We start from the raw sequence: 18,416 nt of genomic DNA, 5'->3' as shown, positions 1-18,416 counted from the left end.
TTTGAAGCGTTTGAGCAGCTACGAAGTAGCTCTTGGAAAGAAAATTAAGTAATGGGTCTTGTGAAAAAGCCACTATAAGCTACTCTCTGGCGTCTCCTAGCTGCTTTGCCAGAACAGCGAGAGCATTTCGTGACCCCCTGGGCTGCTCCCTGGTGCAAAAAAAGTACAATTGAAAAGTTCCGGAACCACTTGGTGGAGCCAACCAGGAGCTGCTGCCGCAAAAAAATAAGCTGCTTTCAGCTACTGACGATTGCTCTGAGAGGCAACAAACAAACCCGCCAGCTCCTCTCACAAAAAAAGTTGCAATTTGGTGGGAAAAACAAGTTATCCTTGTGCGCGTCGCACTCTGGGAAACGTAGAGCACTCCCTCATTGTCTATAATCTCTAATTGACATTTTTGATAACCTCCGAAGAGACACTATCAGGCAATGCCTTATAGACAACGCTGATATTGCAGCTCGGTAGAACAGCCTTTTAAAGACCGTGAGGAAAGAAGCCATCTAGAGCAGCTGTTCACGAATGACACCCAGAAAAGGTGCGGCGGTATGTATAACATCGTCTTGATCGTTGTTTCAACCAGTAGGGGTGGGATCATAAACATGCTTAATGGAGAGCAATAAGAAGGCTACGGCTGGTGATTGAAAGGCATGTGTTATTGGACAATTGGTTTGAGTTTCAAAAATCGCCTCTAAACCATAAAGCGCTAACTGATATGTTCGAGTGCAGAACTTGAACATCTCAGTTTGTGTTTTATGTTTCAGTTGACTTCAGCACAGAACACTGAATGTAGTAACGCTTTCGACCCTCATAAGCGGGGTAACAGCTGCAGAGGAGTGATTTCTTTTTTTCTGCGGACAACTGGTGACCGTTATTTTTTGCTATTAAAAACACTTGCGCGCAATGAAAATACAGGACCTCATGACCTGTGTTTATTTTGACGGAGATGATCATAGGTTACGCAAGCACAATAGCAGCCCCGAATATGCTAAAGCTTCCTCCCACGCAAAAAGTGTTACCTCAGCTTTCATGCCGGTCATGATAAAACACTCGAATTAGAAACAGTTTTTATTGTGTGGCGCAGTTGTTGATGGTTCACCTAAAAGTTTGTAGTATCAAAACTGCATTCTTTCACAATAAATGAAATGCGAATACATGGATAAAATTTAGGTTGGAGCACAGCAACTTATCTAATCCGTGTATGCGTACATACATGCAAACCTCACGTATCTGTATGAGACATGCGCGTATATATTCGCACATGTCTTCACTAACTCGTAGATGCACAGCCATTCTAAACGCAACTATAACCTTCCTTGGTTGCTGTTGTCATATTAATAAGCTCATTATAATATTTTGAGGAGGGATTAAAATGCTTTTAAAATACGATTCGTACTATTTGCTGATCATAGCGGTAACATAACCGGTCGAGGGCAGCTTGCTCCAAGGATGCGCGACTAGGGCGTGGCGCACCTTTCAGTGCGTTCTCTCGCCCCACTGTTGCCCTAGTGGCTACGGGAGGCAAGCAAATCCAAGTACTTTATTTTATTGCACTTTTACTTTAATAATTTTTATTTGCACTACAGAGTTCGTTTATTTTTCTTTCCAGGTGTTCATATGAGCTTTTTGGTTGAAATATTCAGTCCTAAAAAGCCGTCTCGGCTGTAGGTGGAAGACAATGCAATCACGTGGCTATGGCCGACTAACAAAAACAAGAAAGCCGGTGATGGAAGCACGCCACATTCAAAACAGTTCCTGCTCCTGCTCATATTACGTTATCGAATCCCTCCGCTTTTCGATGCAAAATTTCCTCGGGGCTCTCTGCTTACGTGCTTTTAAGGCGAAACCCTGGCGATACGTATTAACCACTTCTTTACTGGTACATTCTACTTGCGCCCTTTTCCTCGCTTTCGTTTCTGTGTAGCTTGGCACGGATTAGTTCGACCGGCTTCTTTTCTGCTAAAACATATTCGCGGCAGTTTCCTCTTTTTTATTTTCTCGTCTTAGTGTGCGAATTACATTAGCAAGCCGACTAGAACAAGCCGCATCTTCCAGAGAATTGGCGTTCTACGTTCCACCTGTCTTGCTCCCGTGACATCACATTCAGGCTTCACGCGGCACCCACTATATCACAACTTTTACTTTTCAAATTCACATTGTTGTGAATTTCTCGAACAGGGCAGATTAGCTCTTCAAAGCTGCCAATTGCGGATTAATCCAACAAGTGGTCATGTGTTACGAAGGAAGGAATAGCAACAACAACAACTTTTCCGATACCTTTCCTTTACTTCCGTTTGGTCTTCACTGCACGTTTTTAGAAGCTTTCCAAAGCCGTTTTGTTTTCATAAAGACAAATCCCCTCACTCCCCTTTGTTCCTTCGCGCCCTTCCCACTTCCGCTTGCCCTGCCTCTGTCGTTACACGCTAACTTTAATTCTACATTCTCCCCTTTACTCACTTTCCATGCTCTGCTTCTTTCCGTACGACGGTGACGCTGAACAAAAACCCGTTTATTTGTGAAGAGATCGTCTCAGACAATAAACACGCGCCAGAGATTATGTTAGTATTTACGTATATAAGCTCTCCTCCCAGTAACGGTTTCACCAGATATGTGCATCGCGCAACGCCTCAAGGGAAATTTTCCGGTGCGCTGACGAAAAACGAAATGCACGGTCACGCAATGCCTCGTTTGAAACTGTTTTACGAGCAGACGATAACTGAAGCGCAAGCTCCATCTGCAGACGGATGGATGCGCGGTAGAACCTGCTGAAGTCGCCTCCACCAAACTACCTAATACAAAGGCTAGGTCAGGGAAATACGTCTCCAGTGATCATATTGCACACACACCGGCTGACTGTCGACCGGTGGCGGTCGATGGTCCTGTCACCACCAACGCTTCCGTAGAGGCTGCCCGTCGGTAAAACGGCAGAGCACACAACACTCGCTCCTCGACAGTCATGGAGCGAAAAGCGTCTCTTAGCTAAACGTCGCAAACGGGGGTCTGTCGCAAGATGATTTCACAGCCAATGCGCAGTACTTTTGTTGAGATAAAAAATTTCACCATCTTCTCGTAGGGGAACCCTGAGTACAGTCAAACTCGTTTATAGCGAATTGCAATATGCACCGCGATTAGTTCGATATATCCATTAGTTCGATATAGCCGAACCCGCCTATAATGAACTTATCCTTACTAGTTCGCAATCCGCAGAAACCCCCCTCCCCCTCCCGAACTCCACCATCCCCGAATGCCGACACGAACACAGTTAAGTAGCCGTTACCATACCCAAAAAAATTCGTTTATTGCAAGTAATAAAGCTACTTTCCGCCTGAACAGCCTGCTTTGCAAAGAAAAAAGGAGTGATTTTTGTTTTCACTTTCGTTTTGGCGGCTTCAACTAGCATAGCATTCTCTACATGAAACATTATTTGCACCAGTTCGAGTCCGCGTCCTCCAAAATCTAAGAAGCATTGGCGGAGCACATTCACTACAGAAAGCGCTTCAATATAAGCGTCGGACGGCTTTCACTGGCGACATCACCGGGAATGTGGGGGAGCTCTTCCCACAGTTCACTGATGTTGCTGTCTTGGTCCGGACTCGCTGACTGCGCGGGTTCCGTCGAGAGTCCCGCGCGCCGGAAACAGTTACAGAAAGTGTAGGCCATCATGTCGCCCCGTGCGAGGCGCAATGTCTAAGCCGCAACTCTTGCTCCGTGGTCACGGCCAATCCACATCTCAATCGCCGCTCAGAGACCGTGCATTTCGGAGGCCATTCTTGGCGCGCAGAGTTCGATATATCGGATGTGAACTTCGTTATAAGGAATATGTTTCCCATGTATTTCCGTAACTGAATTATTTTTGTTCGATATATAGCGTAATTGGCTCTATCCGGGTTCGTTATAGTCGGGTTTGACTGTAGTATGCGAAGCAGCCATGGGGTCGACTCAAGTTCCGCTTAGTTTTCAGTTGGATCGCGGCGTTTCTGGAGGAGAATGAGGGGAGCGGAGCACGCGCGCGCGTCATTTATACCGCGGAGCTACAGTGGCGCCCCCAGCGGAAAATGCAGCGGCTACCGTAGCGTCTCTAACCCTAAGCTGCTTCGCATTATCGCACGCGGAGCCGGAGATGTTGCCATTCGTTGCGCAATCCCAGAGAGGAGAGGAGCTTCGGAGAGTAGAGAAGGAATGCCGGAGAGGAGAGGAGTGCCGGTGAGGAGAGGAGAAATGCCTCGCATACTACTCAGGGCTCCCCTACGGGAAGATGAGGACGGTGGTTGAACGTGAAGCTATGTCGCGAGGGATTGTTTGGTTGGCCAATCCCTAGGGGCATCCTGCCACAATCATCATCAGCGGTGCCTGGCCAGGCATGCGCAGTGGTGGTGCGGACGGCGGACAATGACGAGGGAAGGAGGGACACAGCCCCGAGCATGAGATGCTTCGCATCTAAAACTACCTCAAAATTCCTCCTTCGTTTAAAGGACCTGTCGGGGTAGAAATGTCTGCTACGGCGACCATAACAATACTCCAGACCACAGCAGCGGCCGCCACGGGCGTCCTGAGTTTAACTCGGCCATGTGAAACCATGCCCAATTTTCCTCCGCGTTATAATGTTAATCAAACACACCCAGCCCATTCGTGGACGCAGCGTCGAAACCGAAGTCACACCCACCCATGGCGTCCACTTTACGTGATCATAGCGTTGTAGCCACGAAGTCGTCATTTGCTGCCCGCTATAAGCGACAAGAACTTAGCAGCAAACAAAAATGAAGGCCCCAGGCCACCGTGAGCCAATGATGCCACAGTCGCCGGTGTGTTCGGCTACAACTGGGATTCACTCTTGTCCGAACTGATAGCAGCGGCCAAGACGACACAATTTTCCCACGGGAGCGTTTTTCGTACAACATGAAAACCCAGTCGATGACAAATGACACAATTAAAACGTCTAAAACACACACGCCAACGCCAAAACCCTCTTGACACGCTAAATTGGGACGATTTCTAATAAGCGCCCGCCGTGACACTCGATCAAGCCGTAAACAAAAGCCATAATTGACGGTCGGGAGCAGGGCACCTTCCGTTCGCTACAGTAAACACCTTTGCTTACTTGGTTTAGGTTTGCGCAGAGCTGCACTGGGTCTGCCCTCAAGCAACGTAGCAAATGTAAATCAGTGGAGGTACAGAACGCCGAAAAAAAACGAACCGCCCCCCACTGGCCGTGGCCAACGACCAGGCTGCGGACTTCAAAGTAGTAGTGGGGTTATCTACTTTTTGCTACGGAATGAGTTTAGCAGCTGGAGTTCAATGGCCCAGCAGCGGACGATAGCACAAACCATACTTTAACAACTTAAGCGGCCCCAACACGACGCGCGATTATTCCAGGCGTGCTGCGCGCGATTGCGCCCTTTCTCTAGAGTTGCATCGGATGCTCCACTATCATACTTTCATAACCCAAGCAGCTGAAAACTCGGGAGTAGGCAGAACTCTGGCGTTCCCGAACAGCGCCCCTAAACTATATATAATACCAATAATCACTAAGGCCCACCGCGCTGCTCACGCAAAAATATCGAATTCTCCATAAAAAAATAGATTTAATATTTTTGTCGTCAGACACCTTTTACTCGAGCTTACGAGTCTCCAGCGCTGCCAGGCCGTGGTACAGGTAGGGAGGCTAAAGGAGTGTCTCTTGCTAGTACATGCCTCCGCATTTCCGATGCGTTTGTTTTGCGAACAAATACAACTTCACAGCCACCATTTCAACAGACTTAGGGTACAGTATCAAACACACAACTAGCGCGCATTATCGTCCTGGAAGGAGAAAATAAAGATAGAGAGTACGGATTTGTTTATATTCGTGACTTGGCTGGGTCAATCTCAATTGTAATTGTGGGTATATGTAGTGCTGAAACTAAGAGATTTTTGCTTCCCAGAGCAGTACGCCGAGTGAAGCAAGTCTTGCTGCTACTGTCGGTAACAATAATTAAAGCAGCCGAAGATCTACATTTTGTGGAAATGACGGTATTCCGGAGCGGTGGAGACAGACAAAAGCATGTCTGTTGCTAGAAGCCAGGATGCACGTTCCTTGATATCGCGGTGCGTACTGACTGCTCTTATATGGGAAGTTTTTCTCAACAGCAGCTTCAGACTCGTTGAGACGCCGATCTTTACGTACAGCTATGGCGGAGAAATCCGATGCAGCGAGCGACGTACGTCTGCACTAGATGTGCGCTTGTAATGCTGATGTAAATGAGGCGGTGAAATGGAAAATATATAGGTTGATCACCCAAAGCCAGTTCAAAAAACGTGTCTTTGTGCAAGTTTTATTTGTTTGTTTTCGCAGTTTTCTTAGCTTCGGGTTACAATACTGTATGATTCTTTTAAACAAAGACAATTTTACTTCGGAATTGATGAAACAATTCCGAAGTAAAATTTTCTTCGTCCATCTAACATGCTCACCAACAAGATGTCTACATATTTACCCTTCCCATTGCAACCAAAAGCGCACCCCATTACTCCGCTTTGTAAATTCGGGACTGAACCCATTAATCTTCCCCATAGCTGCCAACTATAGACATCTGCGTCATTCTTTAGAACTTGTTTTCCAATCGTTCTTATGCCATAAAACAGAGCAACAACAGCGTTTATTGCATATAGATTGGCTGAATAGATGACGCAGCTGTAATTTTCTGCGTGAATCGATGAGCCATTACCGCAAATTCGTCTATGTGAAGAGTTGTCAGCTCCTCATTATTCTTTATTTATTGCCAGAATTTTTACGCGTTCTCTGTAACGTGCGGTTTTACGTATGCATGGTGCATTTGCGAATCAGAATGATTTAGCACTAAGGTGAGTATGCGGCTGCCGTTGATTTCTTGGTTAATGAACCACAACCGTCGTCCTCCGCAAGGCTTGCGCCTGATTTAATAAATTGTCTTTCCACGCAGCTCCTAGAATAAGATCTAAACTAAAGAGGTCCAAACTAAATATTTTAAATTCGACGATACTTCGGTTACGATATTCCACAATGCTACATCTTCGACTTAGTGAAATGTTGTGTCTGTACAATTCTGACAAGCACTTCTCAGGACTGTCCACACAATATACCAGCCCAGTCATCATTCCTTTCGGCGGTGGATCCCGTAATTTTTCTCACGCATGTCTTCGGTATAAAAAGTGCAGATAAGAATTTTACAGCTAATTTAATAACTGAAATATTGCCTATTAGGCCCTATACACCAGCCATCTCTATTTTCTTTAAAGTCAGCCTAACTTTTATTCTTACGTGGCAGTGTTAGTATTTTCATTTACACCACCTTTATTTAACCATGCTTTGGTGCACTCGGCTTTCGCTGGCCTTTCGCCATTGGACTTTGTAATTACCGTCGTCATCAATTGCGATGATACTCACCGAGGCGCAGTACCAAACCACTGCGAAAAACGAAACACGAATTTCCCTACACGCAATTTGGATTTCTTCTATTTTAATTATTTTTATGAACGTTCGAAGGACTACAATTTTATCCTAATAGACAGGCTTGCGATACTCTTTTCCGCAGCGGCTTTGGGATGCTGCTGAAATGGCTTAGGACAGCGGTTTTATCTTATTGGTATTTAAACCTCGTCTGATACTAATCTCTGGCACCTGCCTTATTCAACATTCTCACAGATATGTAGATATTATCAAAGTCCAACGTAATATTGGTCTTTGGGTAGTAGTTTCGGTACATCATGACAGACCTCCATTTTGTAAGCATACTCTTTCGGAAGAATCTAACGTATTGGCAGCATACGGAACTTTTGAACTGTTTACTACTTCAGGGTAAACTAACTTACTATTACAAGTAAATGTAAGTCGGAGAACTAACAGTACAGTGCCCTTAGTTGTAAATTACGACGTGCTTTTTCCGACGTTTTTTAAGAGGTGGGGAGTTACCCTGCAATGTTTAAAAAGTTGTCCTTGACGCGAAGCATCTACTTCAGGTGGACCACGATGCAAATTTATACCTAGGAGTCAGATATGTGGAAGTGAGACCTTCGCTGGAATGAAGTTGATAAAATAACTACTAGCTTGTACAGTATCACAGCTGGGTTAGCACACTCTTGGTCCAAGCAAGGCTGCATCCGCCCGCCATTCCAGGTGCAGTGTATTCACGTTGGCATTTTGCATTATTAGCCGCCGATGCACCTGTTTCTAGCTAGCTACCTTCACAAGTAAGACCAGGGCTTCATATGAGGCTGTACTAAACAAAAAGGACGACTTAAAAGCGACAAGTCAGGTCAAAAACGCCACAGTGAACACAACTAACGGAAACGGAGCTGTAGCTGTTTTGCCACAACATGGAGAGAGTAGATTGATAACGAGATTGGCGCAAGCGTATTATCATAACCTCGTAATTTTACGAAGCTAAAAATCAGTTGGATTGCTTTGTGTTCGCAGTCTTTTAGCAGTGTCTCCGGCCACCGGCAGTCTTTAAAGCGTTCCGGAAAACAACAGAAAAGGCAAGCCATCGTCCAAGTCACTGCCATCAGAAAAGTGTTTGGCGTTCTGGTATATGATTGAATGCCCAGCACTTGGAGGAAGGTACACCATTTATATATTTTCCCACTGACTCTTCATTTGTTTTTCAGAAAATATGGCACGATCTACAGTCACAGTGGCAATTTTTCATCTTGTAAGTATGGCCGTACTCGCGTCATTCAACGTAATTGGAGCTGGGGCGGCGGACGTCACTGAACAGGCGAAACTTGGTCCAGTACGTTGCACACTCTCCTTTTTTTCCTTCCTCGTGTTTGTCCAATATAGTTCCCTGGTTTTGCTTGTGGTCATTTTTTTAATTTTAGTTCATGCGCGAATTATTAGCGTTAAGCGATAACTCCTCTTCTTCTGATAATTTCACGTACGCTACATTAAACGTTTTACGTTGCTGCTTTAAAATAACCCCAATGGCCTGACTTTAAAACCCATATTGACACCCGCTTGGAGAAACAACTGGAACTATTTTTTCAGCGCTCTACTTGGCAGTTTAACGTGGAGGAGTGACAGTTCTAACACACAGTGAGAACTTTATGCCGAATCTATCCAGTACACCAACTGCAGTTCCCATTTTTTTAGAATAACCGTGCCGAACATTCCAGGCAGATTTTAATGTGAAGTTCAAACCGTGACTATTCCAGCAATGTTGGCTTTTCATGAGAAACTAGTATATGTGTTAAATAAAAGGTACTGAACTATTCTAACTATCAACTTGTCAGTTTTCTCCTGTTAACTATGCTCTAACTACGCTATATTTTGCACTTGACAGAAATTAACGCACAGGAACTGTGTACCGTGATTCAGTCAGCTGAGGATAACAAAAAGACTTCACAACACGCTGAATAAGGACAAAAACGCATAACATATTTCGGTAATGATCTCATGTAGGGTGTGCTGAAACATGCTCGAAGGTTTAGTTGTCTGCCCACCAGTTTCTATCGAGAACCCCATACGCAAAAAACTAATAACTTTAGGGTCGTAATATATTTTGGTTAGCTGATAACATCAACACTTTCATGCAATTAGTCATTTCTTTACGTCAATACTATACAATTTTAACTAAAATACAATCCCTTCCGGTCCTCAGGCGCCTTTTTTTGGAATGATTAGAAGCGAAATCTGCACCGAAAAACTTGCAGAGAATGACTTGTTTAAATTGGAGGCAAATAAATGCAAAATTATATACCAAATCTTATGCCACGACATTAAGAACTGTAAAAAAGTAAGAATACTGCGAACAATCTAAGCGAAGCTCCTTGCTGAAAAGGAATCACTGAAAAATTGTGATGTTTATTATTCAAACCTTGCATTGGACGGGCTCTCGTGCAAGAGCTAATGCAATACTTTGTTGGCCTAAAAAATTTTGCGGTAGTTCGAAAAGAATATTCAAGACAGTCGCAATTCATCTATTTGTTAGCAATAAAATTTAACGAAAAAGTAAATGTATTTAACCCATGTTAATCAATATGTCTCTGCTGCGGACTGGTTTAGCTAAGGGTGTATCCGGGGGCAGTTGAACACCCTTTCTAAAATAACCATTGAATGAACCTCGTCGAGAGTGAAAGCAGAAACACTTAAGGTAACTTTTCTTAAAGCTGCAGTGTTATTCTCTAACGCCTAAAAATAATACAGAAATTTTACGTGCCTAGACAATATTGCAAAAGCGTTGAAGTTATCACTAAACATAAAACCATCGTGTGAACGTCTTTTTTTTTCTTCCGTCACAAATATGCCAAAGCACAAGCGCTTCGTTAAATTTACACGCCTTAGAAATACTTCGAAAGAATTTATGATCGAGTTTGCCAATAATCATAAATTCAGTTTCTTGGCTCCTAAAGGTGTATTTCTCAGCAAAAAAATGCCTTAATGCCAAATAATATCGCTGAGCTGTAAAAGTAGTATTGAATTTTCGCAGCCTAATGGTGTAATGGTCAAGAAATCTAACGCTAGTGAGCCTGTCCCTCAAAGGGCAATCTATTTTTTGTATGTTGAACGTTACACGAAGCGGCTTTCGCCGCAGACGGATGAATTGGTTGGCGCATCCTATGTGGTTTTTTTTGTGTGTGTGTATGTGTGTGTGTGTGTGTGTGTGTGTGTGTGTGTGTGTGTGTGTGTGTGTGTGTGTGTGTGTGTGTGTGTGTGTGTGTGTGTGTGTATGTGTGTGTGTGTGTGTGTGTGTGTGTGTGTGTGTGTGTGTGTGTGTGTGTGTGTGTGTGTGTGTGTGTGTGTGTGTGTGTGTGTGTGTGTGTGTGTGTGTCCGTGTGCGTGTGCGTGTGTGTGGGAAAATTATATTACGCAAATTGGTTCATTTGGTTACTATTTCTAAAGCCCAGTCACGTAAATCTACAACGTGCCAAATACACGGAAATAAAAATAAAAAATTTTCTCCTACGTTTCTGAAAGGGCTTTAGTGGAGGCTTTTTGCAAGCGAAAAAGTTTTAAAGAAAGCTCGTAGTTCGCCTTTGTTTACCTTAGAATCAGCCCCTCCGTTGCCACATGTTATTGTTTAACTAAAAGACAACCTTTCCGAGGAAATGTAATTAGTAGCCTTCAACGTAAAAATTACATATTCTCCCGCTAGAGTTCTTTGGAGTCCCCACAAGATTCCAGTTGGCGTGTTCGCATTAAGCCCACCATCAACCTTTAGGGTCTCAAACGCCAGCCAGCTGCGTCTCCTACAGTATCTCATGCAGACTTCACCACTGTATTAAGCTATGTGCGTGGTGCAGAAATCAACCCAAAGCCTTTTTTTGAAAAAATACTCACCCTGAACTGTGATAAAGCCATAACATGTCCACCGCTAGTTCAAAACTAATCAGGCGTTTTTTCGTTTGAAACTTATCCTGAGAGGTCGTTCTTGGCTGATGCCGTGTTGTGAAGATTTAAAATGCAGGAGTGCTACAAGATCGATTGGGAGCAGTGCGTGGTCAAGAAACAATCTGGTGTGGTCTTCTTGAGTAGACGAGAGACGGACAAACGCACACTGGGTGTCTTACGCGTTAACTAGCGGACGACTAGCAGGGTCAAAAGACTGCATTGGCCTCGATAAACAAACATTGGTGTCGAATATTGAGATTACTGCTGCGCGTCCTGGTTAGAAAAGTTAAGGTAATCGTATTCGTACGAGAACGTTCTCTTTATTACGATTTCCTTTAAATGGCGTATGATATTTTTTCGACTCACTTACGCTCTGCAAAGTTTATCTATGCGCAGTAATATACTACACCGTGTGCAAAAAAATTGCGCAGTGCACAGGCGATAAGCGGTTTCTTTGTGGGTCTGAGCTGCGCACGCTACGATATTTAATCGAGCAGGGCGTATATTGAAACCCTTGGTCGAACTGACATTTTACTGCTGTGATGAGCACATGAATAGGCATGTGGGGATATGATTATGAGTATGATATTACGTTGCCACGTGACAGCTACTGTTCGGCACGCTTGCACGGACAAGTGGACAAGTACCGGGAGATGTCCAGGTGACGCGACAAGCAGAAACACAGACTTTTTCTCTTCCGGTGTGCCTGACTGCTCTTAAAGGAGTACTGACACGAAATTTCTCGCTTTCAGTTTTTATGCTGTAAAGAATACCTATTGGCCCAGTAATTACGAAAATCGAACCGAAAGCCGTCAGCCGCCAACACAGAATTAATTATGCCACGTTTATTGCAACCAATTTCAAATTTGGTCACCGCACGGGAAAATGGCCGTTCGAAGGCCAGCCTGCAAGCGGGCCAGCCTTACGTCACGGTCTCACCCGTGACGTCAGGGACGTTTTTCTTTCCTCCATGCGTTCGCCGCATCGTCTGCTACGATTGCACATGGACCGCGACTCGCCCGCGCAGTCGACATGTCGTCTGAATCTTCAGACTCGGATGAGTCGCTGCCACCCGACAGACAGAACAACTTTATTTGGCCAGGCGATTAGGCCGGCGATGTCTTCGCCGTCGTCCGTTTAATAATATCACTGCGGCTCGAACCGGCGCAGGCCGTGATAGCAACAGCTTGTCGCCACTCTTATAATCAATCTGATCGCGAAAAAGAAGTTCCACATGCGAGAAAGTAGATGTTAGTGCGTTGAAAAATTGTGCTAGGGGTTGTTATCAGCGCTGAATTTAAAAGTGCTGTTCAGATATTTGCCGCGATGGTAAGCCTACGCTGACCGGGAGCGGAGGTTCGGCGCTCCGACCCAGCACTGCCGGCACCACGGCGGTGCGGCGAGCAGCCGAAAGATGGCGCCACCTGCGCGCTAGAATCAAAACAGGCCGCGGCAGATGTCTTGGTAACCGATCGCTGAAACGGAAATTATTTCCAAAATAAAGATCCATATGCGAAAAAGGGGATGATAGTGTGGTGAAAAGTTGTGTAAGGGATGGTCATTCGCAGTTGTACAGATACCAGCGATCAAATAGTCGCCTCGATACTAAGCCTAAAGTTCCCAACACCCAAGGTGACCCGTGCAACCCCGAGCCCGCTGGCTTGGGCGACAGTTCTTGCGGCCACCGCCGCGCAATAACTCAGTCTACGTTTAGCGCTGCATGTCGTCGCGTGGAAAATAATGCATCTTGGCGTCGTCGTCTATTTGCTCGGACAGGCTTACAGGAGCAGTACTTCGCATACCGCGAGCTTGCAATAAGCACAACTTGGGCGAGCTCGGCGACGCGCACCGCCACGTCGCCGCGGTGCCCGTCGACATCGCGCACCGCGCGGTGCCGGCACCGCGCAGTTTTCGGCACCAGTGTAAGGGAACACCATGCGCCGGCCATGAACTGAAGAGCAAAGACGTCGAACACGCAACGTTTACAAGCATTGCTCACGCAGCTACGCCCAACGTTACTAGAATTATTCTAGTAACGTTGGCTACGCCCACGTCTCCTGCCCAAACGAATACCACCGACAACAGCAGCGCAGGATATCGTTTCCGGTTCCGAAAACGACTATATGACGTCACCCTGAACCGGCCAGACACGCAGGCCGATGTTTCGTCACTCCGAAAGCGATTTCACTAGTGCTGCCGATTTGTGGGAGCGCGCGGCCTGAACAATCAAAATCGATTTTAGATGTGATTCCGGCCTCGGATCGCTGCAAAAATTTCTGTGAGGCATCTGTACAAACTACTAAAGCCAATTATATCATTTTTTAGGCGTCAAAATTTGGTGTCAGTACTCCTTTAAAAGTCAGCGGCTGTTAAGAACGTGTGAGCTATATAATAAAAACCTCACCAGGTGCTTCTGTTATAGGTGCGAATTAGGCAGCTTCTGCCACATAGTCTTATGTCTAGAAATATTTTTGTGGCACATGAGAGTAGGTGAAGGCTGGCTTACGCAAAAACATTCTACACGAGTGAATGGTTGTCCACACGCTCGGCCCGAACATCATATTCGACTTTGGCGTAGAATATCTCAAAAACTTCAAACAAACGTGGAGGACTTATGTGCCTATTAAACTTCAGATAAATTCCGCAGCTGTTGACTAAACTACCTTACGCCAAAACAGGATGTGACGATAAATGGGTAAACTGTTGCTCCGGGTAAGACGGTGGACGGCTCTAGAGGGCTGGGAAGTGTACAGGATAAACTATAAAGAGCATTTGTAGTGTTGCACCAATTACACCGGAAAACATCAAAACGCGATATTCAATGGGAAGCGAGGTGACATCCGCAAAAAAAGGAAAAGTTACACCCGCGAACCTTCCACTTACGTACATTCAACTCATGTACTGAAAACAGTTGAGCTAGCCGCACATTTGGCCAGATATCAGTGTACGTGTTTGTCCGCGCATCTAGGTTTCTGTAAACGCCGTGTGTGTGATTGCTTGTATATGTGTTGAGATGCGCGTGTGTCTGTAGGTTGGAATAAACGAAAGTGCTGAGCAGCAGCGGTGAACGAGCCGGCCGCGAGTTGATAGAAGCCTTTCTTATCCGTAAAAACCATAAAAATTGTTTGAGCCACCCTTCTCTTATGTTGTACGGAATTGAGTTGAAATTTTTGAACAGGATGGTGCATTGATAAAGAAAAAAAGAAAAGAGAAAGGGGAAAGGAAAAAAACTGGCCGCTTTGCGTGATGTGCAATAGATGGTATACGTTTATGTTCGTTTTTTCAATAAAGCTAGTTGTGAGTCTGCGCCCGTCCTGTCCCTTATTGTCTTGTCACTCACGCGCACTATTTCCACCCTTGAAATGCAGTACCAACTAGCCCCACAACACGCGGTACTGTAGGTTGACCTCTCGATAAGTGTGTGTTGGTGATTGGTGGTGCTTGTTTCAATGTGGAGGCATGTGTCGCATGTGAAGGCGGCTGTGTGTACGCGCACCTGTATAGGCCCATTTTGGCAACTCACCCAACTCTCTATAAGACATTATTATCGCAAAACCACTCAGGAAACGCCTCAGGAGGTATGCTCACCGCGAATACAAGTACTGAACCTTCTATTTGCCCTTTTGCATACACGCTTGCATCAATAGCAAAAAACGCGTATAAGCCAGCCTTACTAATGAACAAATGCAGCATAAGCCACGCTTTAGCGCTTTTGTTAAGTTAGAAACACATACCATGTCAAAAAAACAGCTATCAATGACAGCGTTGGCGTACAAATAAAGTAATGGTACCAACTGAGCGCGGTGATATAGAGCGTTGACAAAGTTTACACTAACCAAAGTTCCCTGTTGTATTTGTTTCAAAACCATTGGACAAGCATCGTTGACTACAGTGCGCTTGAACAGGCTAGTAATATTTCAAATGCACGTCAACGGCAGTTTCGAATGCTTTTATTTGCCTATGTTTTCAAGTTCCAGAAGCTCTCTTGATGACTAATAAAATTGAGCCGCGCCGCTTCCGAAAGTAAATGAGCCTCATTGGTATTTTACTGCTCAAGTGTTCTGTGTAAATTCACTTTTTGGCTTGATACTCCCAGTTTTAAGTCAGTTTATAAAGTGTCATTTTTTTTGTTTTTAAGTCACAAAAAAACAAAGGGTTAGGAACGAAAGGTAGATGCGTGGACTGAGTTATTCCGTTAACCTCATACAGAGCTGAGCCTACAGAGCTGCAGTACGTTCTGTGGATGGCACGCAAGCACACGTATATAACTGTATCAGAGTAAGATACAATAAAGATACATCAGAGTAAGATACGATAAAACGACATCTTTAGAGTGCTTAGGAAAATACACACGAGCATACAGAAACAAATAGAACAACAATAACACGTACAACAGTACTCGCATCAGTAGCGGAAGTGAAATATTTTAGAATAATTTAGAATTCACATAATAATACGTGCATATGAGCACTACCCGATATATAGGCAGGACACTGTTGCAAGACAAGATTGAGCGAAATAACATTATATCACCTTGAATTTTAGTGTATAAAACACGCGTTTTTCACATTCATGCATCAAAAGTTTTATCCAGTGAACGTTCGTGCGTAGCCACTTTAAGTGTTTTATTAGACGGTGAGCACGTGACTTCTATGGGAGCTTTGTGTTCCTTTGAAAACTAAAAAAAAAATATTTTAAAATTTGTTTTTGTAGTTGCCCTAGAAAGTAGGCTATGCGGCTGTCGTAGGACGTGCAAATAGTAGTTTATACAAACAGAACCTTCAACGTGCACCCAATCTCGAACACCACACGAAAGTCATTTTTACGTGGCATACGGGAAAGTGCTCGAGACATTTGGGAATGAGTCTACCGAGGTAGACGCATTGGCCTGTAGCCCAACGTCTAAGAAATTTATTCACTCAGAAGTGTTTTGACTCTGTAACTTTCCTTTAAATACTGTTATGTTTATTGTTCGTGTTAATGATTAGCCAAAAAAAGTATGTCACAGCGATAACATTTTACATTTAATTATACACCTAAAATAATTAAAACCACTATTTACTACACTGAGGACAACAAGACATGCACGCTAATAATTACTGCTTCCGAGAGCAGCAAAAGTTTGCCTGTACAAGTATGCGTTACTTCTGCATAATTGATATGACAAATACACTTGAATCAAGTCTGCCCGCGAAGCGCCAAAAGACATAGTTTCATCAGACAGCGATGAAGCATAGTTTTAAGTGCAATGCACTTCTTAAGCGACCCTGAACCTGCGTCCACCGGTGATGTCCGCATCACATACCCACGTGGGGGATTGGCCAGGAATCTCCTCGTCTTCCTTGGCAACGGGGGGAGATGGGCGCGCGCTGCCTGGCCGCTCACATGGCACATACCCACGTGGGGGATTGGCCAGGAATCGGGCGTGAGAAGGGCTAATGCACCCGCTTAAAGGAGTACTGACACGAAATTTCAAAGCTGAGATCCGCTCTAGCAATCAAGTACAACGACAACACAAATAGGTGTCTGTGCATAAATGCGTCTTTCTTTCTTTGTAGTTGTGTGTGTGTGTGTGATCTCTCTTTCGCGAACATTACCGAACCGCGCAAATTCAACTCGTGCATTCGCACTTTCACATTCTTCCCCTCGGGGAAATGCGGGGAATTTTTTATTGAAAGTAATCCTCTCTATTTCTGAAAAATTATCAGTCCTAGATGTGAGAATTCGGCGAAAGCAGTGTTCTTGCTTTCTCTTTTTCAGTAACGCTAGCCGCTTTCAAGAACTAGTCTTGAAAACGCAATGCATTCCACATGCGAAAAATATTTCTTACATAATCACGATGTGGGAATTCTTCAGGTGCGCCTGTTAGTGATGTGTTGGTAACCGGTCTTTCTCATTCGCAAAGCTATAACTAGTAGTTGGGGACAAAGGTTAGCAGGAGATCAAATCTTTGTAGAACCATTCCTTCTTAAAGACCAACTGCACTCACATTTCACCTTGGCCAAATGTACTGTGAACGTACAGTACGTACCAGCAAGCTGACCTGGACATACATGGTAGCCCCATGAAATTCCCCGTGAAGAAGTTATAAACAGTCAAATTAGCTCCGACGCCGGCGACGCTGCACCTGCCGGCGAAACGTGCAAACATCTACAAAACGTAAGTGAAAATGCGGCCGGCTGGGTGCGTTTTCCTTCGGCCAGCCGCGAAAACCGGTCGATCTCCGATGGGCGCCTTTCTTCTAGGGCTTCTGCCAGGGGGAACGTTGCCCGCAGGTACCCTCCGGCAGGCTGGCGCCTTGCGGCCGCTCAGTCTTCGGCTGTGTCAGTTGCAACGTCACTTGTAATGACCGCTCTTCCCTCAGTTTCTGTTTCAAAACTGCCGATTTTCGACGGCCGTTTCCGCCGTAGATACGCGTATTTGAGCTCTCATATTTTGTTTCCTCGAGTTTTTTTAGGCAGACTATACAAAAACGAGGTTTTTAGGAGGTTGAAATTTTGAGCGCAGTTCTGCTTGAATACCGTATTTTCTGAGGTTAAATGAAATAGTACATAAGCGTTCAATCATACCTTACATAAAGTAGCAGTATATTTGGTAGGCTGGCACACAAAAAACGGATGCCTAATGCATTCCAGCCAATTAGGCAGAAATAGGTCGCTGTAGACTCAAGCAGCAAGCAAGCACCAGACCAAAGGTCATTCTTCAGAGAAGCCCCGCAGGATGTAAAGTTTTCACCTAAATAAGGAGGGTGCTTGGCTTTCGCATACATTCAAGAAAACGTTTTGGGATTTGTCAGATTGTGCTCAGCTTTTGTTTCCACCGCCTCATCTCTGCAGATTCAGTCCCCGTCAGAACGTTCTGTGCACCTGCTACGCTGTTCCTCATCCCTGAGCTGCTTTCTCCTAAGAAGGTGTCGCACAACCTGAACGCTGTTCCCGTACACTAAAGCACATACATGCAGAAACGCAGTTACATCCTGGTCACGTGAGCGGAAGAGGTGTGCTGTGGCATGACGTGTTGGCCGATCATGTGGCCCATCGATGTGCACCTACGGTGCACATTGTGTCATCTGTGGTGA

The 18,416-nt window shown here is 44.9% G+C and overlaps 1 protein-coding gene across 1 annotated transcript in view; it reads left to right on the top strand.

Moving 5' to 3' along the window:
• The window catches only part of LOC144141270 (lysosomal acid lipase/cholesteryl ester hydrolase-like), a 94,173-nt gene that overhangs the window by 46,352 nt on the left and 29,405 nt on the right, over positions 1-18,416 (top strand). Inside the window, exons 1-2 of the mRNA XM_077672847.1 lie at positions 451-535; positions 8,617-8,741. Coding sequence (XP_077528973.1) covers positions 520-535; positions 8,617-8,741 — 141 coding nt within the window. The 5' untranslated portion in view covers positions 451-519. Of the gene's footprint in view, positions 536-8,616; positions 8,742-18,416 lie in introns of the transcript that reaches the window.

This window comes from Haemaphysalis longicornis, unplaced genomic scaffold, assembly GCF_048455015.1.
Source record: "Haemaphysalis longicornis isolate Haplotype H1 unplaced genomic scaffold, Haemaphysalis longicornis Haplotype H1 scaffold_6, whole genome shotgun sequence".
NCBI lineage: Eukaryota > Metazoa > Arthropoda > Arachnida > Ixodida > Ixodidae > Haemaphysalis > Haemaphysalis longicornis.
This window is presented reverse-complemented; position numbering and strand designations above follow the sequence as displayed.